At 39.4% G+C, this 6,958-nt stretch overlaps 1 protein-coding gene across 1 annotated transcript in view; it reads right to left on the minus strand.

Annotated features, from left to right (window-relative positions):
• The window catches only part of LOC105480077 (coiled-coil domain 39 molecular ruler complex subunit), a 66,249-nt gene extending 59,546 nt beyond the window's left edge, over positions 1 to 6,703 (minus strand). Inside the window, exon 1 of the mRNA XM_011738515.2 lies at positions 6,416 to 6,703. Within this exon, the coding sequence (XP_011736817.2) occupies positions 6,416 to 6,505 (90 nt within the window). The 5' untranslated portion in view covers positions 6,506 to 6,703. The remainder of the gene's footprint in view (positions 1 to 6,415) is intronic.
• Positions 6,704 to 6,958: the final 255 nt, after the last annotated feature.

Genomic DNA, 6,958 nt, shown 5'->3' on the forward strand with positions numbered 1-6,958 from the left:
AAATCTCCAAGACTGCCCTGACTACAAAATGTACATCAGCAACATGCAGTGCTTTTACACTTCCTGAGGTACTTACTACCTCCTGAGGAAATGCATTTTATCACAATAGATAATGAAATAGATAATGACTTGGATAATCAAATAAGTCTCATAGGGGAAATGCCAGAGGGGTCCTCTAATTGTCCTGTTTCACAATTTGCTTATCTACACAAAATGCTTTTTTAGTGATGATTATCTTGACCAGTATCTATAAAAATTTTTAAACACTTCACAAGGCTGTATCAGATTGTTGACTGTTCTGTTGAGCACTGTTAATGAAAGAGATGGATATAAAGTCTTTATAAAGGGGCACTGACTTCACAGCCAAATATTTCAGAAATCACTGTTACTTTTTTCAGTGTTTTCATCATTGTTCCTGGCACATAGTAATCTCTTGATTAATACTCACTGAATTAATGAATGGATCATTCTTATGGATTTATTTCTCCTCATAACAGGGGGACATAACTACGTTAAAAAAATGTTATAATGCAGAGAAACAGTAAAGACCTCTCTAACTACAGACTTTCAATATCCTTTTCTGGGAAATACACATTCACAATTTGTTTTTGCCCATGACAACCACTGCCTCGTAAAAAAAATATATATATGTAATTTATTTAATATTTTTAAGGACATGTACAAGTATTATCATGTAATTAAGTTGGGTACAGTGGTGTGTGTGGAAGGGGTGTGTATGTGTGTGTCTAATTAATTCCTGAAGATGAGTGACATTAAACAAAAGCTAACAACTTTCTATGACTATTTCCTAGAACTCAAGACAAAGAAGAAAAGGAAGGTCTTTATATCAAAGTATTCTCACCTATAAGTAAAATGGTCCTAAAAATCAAAAGAATTGGTTAAACCAATACTTTAAGAAGCTTTGATATTCAGAGGTCCACACTTTTACTAGTGGAAAAATAGACTTTACTGATTGTATTCATTTACTCTGATCCCACAGATGGTACTTCATGTCTGTATTTGTAAAGTATCACAGTGCCTTTTTTTTCCTTTTTTTTTTTTTTTTTTTTGCTTTACTTTTTTCTCTTTACTTAATTTCTAAAAATAAATCAAAAGTGCTACTCCCTTGAACATATAAATGATAAGAAAGCAAAAAAGCCTTATTGCTGATATGGAGAAAGTGAGATACGAGGTGGGTCTAGACTCAAAGGCAGGGCTTCGACACCAGACCAAATTGAGGACTAGCTAAAGCAGGGATGAAGGGGAAGCAGCTTTCCATAAGACGTGCTCACCAGTGTCCCATGGCAGTTTACCACTGCCATGGCAATACCCAGAAGTGATCATCCCTTTGGGCTGGACGCGGTGGCTCACATCTGTAATCCCAACATACTGGGAGGCCAAGGCTGGCGGATCACTTCAGGCCTGGAGTTCAAGACCAGCCTGACCCACATGGCAAAACCCTATGTCTACTAAAAATACAAAAACTAGCTAGGTGTGGTGGCATGCACTTGTAATCCCAGCTACTTGCAGGGCTGAGGCACAAGAATGCTTGAGCCTGGGAGGCGGAGGTTGCAGTGAGCCAAGATGGTGTCACTGCACTCTAGGCTGGCTGACTGAGCAAGACTCTGTCTCAAAAAAAAAAAAAAAAAAAAAAAATTGTTTCCATGGCAACAACCCAATGACTCAGAAATTACCACCCTTGTTTTAGAAATTGCTGCATAATCTGACCCTAAGTATATGTATAATTAAAAGTGGGTATAAATATGACTACAGAACTGCCTCTGAGCTGCTACTCTGGGCACCTGTTTTCAAGCATCCCTGCTCCACAAGGAGCAGTACCTCTGCTGCTGCATCCTGACACTTCAAGAAAAGTTGCTGTCTAACACCACTGACTCACCCTTGAAATCTTTCCTGAATGGAGCCAAGAACCCTCCAGGGCTAAGCCTCAATTTTGGAGTTCACCTTCCCTGCATCAAAAGATTTAGTGGTCCAGATAGAAGATTAAATCAGCCACAATCGGCTTACAGATGCAGTGGTGTGATCTCAGTTCACTGCAACCTCCACCTCCTGGGTTCAAGCAATTGTCCTTCCTCAGCCTCCTGAGTAGTGGGGATTACAGGCATGCACCACTATTTCTGTAAGCCAAAGCCTAATCCAGAGCAAGGCCCTTAACTTTCTTCAATTCTATGAAGGCTGAGAAAGGTGAGGAAGCGGCAGAAGAAAAGTTTAAAACTAGCAGAGCTGGGTTCGTGATGTTTAAGGAAAGAAACCATCTCCACAACACAAAAGTACAAAGTGAGATAGCAAGTTCTGATGCAGAGGCTGCAGTAAGTTATCTAGAAGATCTAACAAAGATCATTGATAAAGGTGGCTACACCAAACAACAGATTTTAAACATAGATGAAACAGCCATATATTAAAAGAAGATGCCATCTATGACTTTTATAGCTCAGTAGGAGAAGTCATTGCCTGGCTTCATAGCTTCAAAGGACAGGTTGACTCTTTATTAGGGGCTAATGCAGCCAGTGACTTTAAGTTGAAGCCAATGCTCATTTACTATTCTGAAAATCCTGAGGCCCTTCAGAATTATGCTAAATCTACTCTGCCCATGCTCTATAAATAGAACAAAAAAGCCTGGATGACACATCTGTTTACAACTTGGTTTACTGAACATTTTAAGCCCACTCTTGATTCCAGCGGCTCAGAAAAAAAGGAATTCCTCTCAAAATATTACTGCTCATTGGTTGAGTGTGGTGGCTCATACCTGTAATCCCAGCACTTTGGGAGGCCAAGGCAGGTGATCACTTGAGGTCAGGAGTTCAAAAGCAGCCTGGCCAACATGGTGAAACTCCATCTCTACTAAAAATACAAAACTTAGCCAGTCATGGTGGCGCATGCCTGCAATTCCTGCTACTCAGAAGGCTGAGGAAGGGGAATCGCTTGAACCCAGGAGGTAGAGGTTGCAGTGAGCCAAGATCACACCACTGTATCTCATCCTGGATAATAACAGAGTAAGGCTCCCTCTCAAACAAACAAAAAAATTAATGCTAATTGACAATGCACCTGGTCACCCGAGAGCTATGATGGAGACGTACAAAGAGATTAATGTTTTCATGCGTGTTAACACAACATCCATTCTGCAGCCCATGGATCAAGAAGAAATTTTGACTTTCAAGACTTATTTCAGAAATACACTTTGTTGGGCTATAGCTGCCATAGATAGTGATTCCTATGATGGATCTGAGCAAGGTAAACTGGAAACCTTCTGAAAAGGATTTATCATTCTAGGTGCCATTAAGAACATTCATGATTCATGAGAGACGATCAAAATATCGGTATTAATGGGAGTTTAGAAGAATATTTCAGCCCTCCTGGATGACTTTGAGAGGTTCAAGTCTTCAATGGAGAAAGTAACTGCAGATAAGGTAGAAATAGCTAGAGAACTAGAATTAAAAGGGGAGCCTGAAAATGTGACTGAATTGCTGCAATCTTAATAACAAACTTGAAAAGATGAGGAGTTGTTTCTTATGGATGAGCAAAGAAAGTGGTTCCTTGAGATAGAATCTACTCCTAGTGAAGATGCTGTGAACACTGTTGAAATTACAAGGATTTAGAATATTACATAAACTTATTTGATAAAGCAGCAGCAGGGTATGAGAGAATTGACTCCACCTTTGAAAGTTTTACTGTGCATACAATGTTATCAAATATTATTGCACGCTACAGAAAAATCTTTCATGAAAGGAAGAATCCATTGATGCAGCAAACTTCATTGTTCTCTTATTTTAAAAAATTGGCACAGCCACTTGAACCTTCAACAACCACCTTGATCAGTCAGCAAACATCAACATCAAAGCAAGACTCTCCACCAGCAAAATGGTTACAACTCCTTGAAGGCTCAGATACTTGTTAGTATATTTTTTAACAATAAAGTATTTTTAATTAAGGTATTTTTTATTGAACACCTAATAGACTGAAGTAAAAGTAAACATAACTTTTACATGCACTGTGTGACTTGCTTTATTGCAACGTTCACTTTATTGCAGTGGTCTGGAACTGAACTCACAGTATCTTGAAGGTATGCCTATACAAGAAAAATGAAGGTATGTGATCTAGGAAATACAGCCTCAACTCAGCAGAAGAATAAAGAGAATTTCTAAGGTAACAGTTGTAAAACAGGTCTGTGGGGAAATCTGTACATATTGTAAAATAGGATACTCCAGAAGGAAGTGGGTGGGAAGTAGGGGGCAGAAGGAATAGAAGAGTACCTTGAAGATCTGATACTTTGATTTAAGATGTATAAACTCAAAGCAGGCAATGCAAGTAGACTGGCAATCTAGTATGCAAGAAATTAAAATCACAGTACTACGGGCCCTTCTTGCAACAATCATTTGAGGATAAAATCCAGCCAGCCAAAAGACAAATCAAAAGAAAAGTTCAAGAAAGATAAACTGAATAAAAGTGACTGCAGTAAGGACCATTAGAGCAAATCAAGTATAAAACTAACACTAAACACTTGTGATAAATTAAGGGCATTGAATCAAATGCAAATAAAACTTGATAATATTAAAAATGATAAAAACCATTATTTTTAATAGGGGAAGAGGACATGGGAAAATGTGTAAGAGTGCTAACTTATTCTTTAAAATCAGAGACATTCAGTCATCTATAATTGAAATATAGAGTTCTTAAAAACTATTTTTTCTTAAGTAGTTTTTCTTAACTTAGGGGAATTTTTTAGCAATCAGCACCTCTTGTGATCAAGTAATATTTACCTGAAATTCAACAACTGCTTTTTCTTCTCTCAAATACTAAAATTAATATTGTGTTAAAAACAGCATATATATAACAGAATTCCATTATAATACTCCTCATTTTTCTCTTCTTTCTGTATATCTGTATACCAAGATGTCTGAAATGTGTGTTTAATGCCACGATAGTCATTTCTACAGTACAGCGGACACTTTGGGGAGGGAATACCTTATGTTTTTATCTCATACCCTTCTATTCTGTTTGAATATCTTAAATTTACAGGAGTTGCTTTTTAAATGTCAGAGTTTATTTATATAATGCAATTGTGGTCCTCTTTTTTCCTCTCTATATGGCTCTGTAATTTTTAAAAATAGCTAATATAGGTAATATGTACATAAAAATTCTGTGAGACACAATAAGCAATAATACTAAAACCTAAAATTTGGATGGAGCTTTAACCCATATTATGTTCCTAGAGCCCGCGAAGTAATTAGTTTGTTTATCTCCATCTCCACTTTACAGAAAAAGAAGCAGGATTAGGGTTGGTAAGTAGGATCTGAACCCAGGGCTGGATACTTAGTATTAATTCCTCAGTACTCAGTGCTAGATTTCTTCTATTTCTTAATATTGCCCTTCTTTGGGGAAAAATTGCAGTCTTCTAAATTACACATGAGTAAATAGGTCAGAACGTTTTAAAAAGTATTTCCATTCTTTTCAAAAGGTAGAGTCATGGGATTTTCATTTTCCTTTTTTAGAGCTGAGAAAACTTTCTGTTCCGTTTTGTAAAGTTGTGTAAGCATCATCTGTTATTCTTGGACCTTCTTCTACACAAATCACCACCACAGTTTTTCAAAATTTGCTGACCCGGCTGCAACTTTTTATTTTTTTATTTTTATTTTTTCGTAGAGATGAGGTGGGAGGGGTTTGTGGGGGGTCTCGCTTTGTTGTTCAAGCTGGTTTACTTCTGGCTTTTAGGGACCCTCCGCCTCAGCCTCCCAACGTGCTGGGATTACAGGCGTGAGCCACTGTGCCCGGCCTGCAATTTTTTTTTTTAAACAACTGCTATGAATTGTAGTGAGTATAAGTTCGTCCTTACAAGGTAAAATTTCTTATGTCAATCTGTGACAACTCAATCTTCTCTTTGAAAAATTGTAAACTGCACATTTCACATTCTTACTGGGCTGTTCCTGTTGAAAACATCTCAAGTCACTTTCAGCTTTAAACATTATAGACGGAAACTCACAAAGAAACATGAACCTTCTAGTGTTTAATTTATAAACGTGCGCAAATAACCGTTGCTATGCAAACCTCAGAAGTTCTTTTCCAAGCAGCTCTTTAATTTTTGAGCAAGCAAAAAGCGGGCGTCAGAACCAGCCTTTCCTCTCCCGCCAGGAGGAATGAAATAAGAGGAACGGGCATGAGGGAGTAATAATTCGAGCTTTATAACCCTAAATGTCAATTATGGTTTTAATAACATTTTTAAATGCTTAACAATTACTGAAATAGACAGGGTAAGGGAGGAGGGCGATGGTGGGAGGAGTTTTAGAGGAAGCACAGGATTAGGAAAGGAGAGAAATAAAAGGGCTGGGGTAGTACTGCCAACCAGAAAACGCCCCCCAGCAGGCCCTCTCTGCTTCCTCCCGCCTTCTTCAACTGATCTCACCTGATCTTCCAATAGCTTGTTCTCCTCGTTCGCCACCGGGATGGCGAACCCATCCTCCCAGTGCAGCTCAGCCAGGAATTCGCTACTCATGACTGCAAACGGATAGAGAAGGTACAGAACAAAGATCCGCCTTCTTGTACATCGGGTGAACAGCACCCGCGTCAAGCCCAGGCACCTGCACAGCGCCGCGGTAATTGCGGCGGGAGCCTTACCAACCTTCCCGCGTCCTTAGTTACCAAACAGGAAGCGCTCCAGACCAAAGGCGAAACTTCCGGTTGAGAAATCCCTGCCTCCAGGCCGAATAACCTTTTTTTTCCACCTTGAGCACTGAGGGAAGAGCAGCAACTTACCCCTCCCGAGGTTCCCGAGCTTGCCAGGCGGCAGCATAACTTTCCACGAAAAGGCGGCTCTCGGATCGCTCCCGGAGCGTGTGAAACCTGTGGCCCCCGGAGCGGGCTGGAGGACCACCGGGCAGGTGACTGGAAGTAAACCACAGGATCCTCCGATTGCCTGGGGGAAGAAGGAAGCCAACAGAGATAATAA

The sequence above is a fragment of the Macaca nemestrina genome, chromosome 2 (genome assembly GCF_043159975.1).
Source record: "Macaca nemestrina isolate mMacNem1 chromosome 2, mMacNem.hap1, whole genome shotgun sequence".
Taxonomy (NCBI): Eukaryota; Metazoa; Chordata; class Mammalia; order Primates; family Cercopithecidae; genus Macaca; species Macaca nemestrina.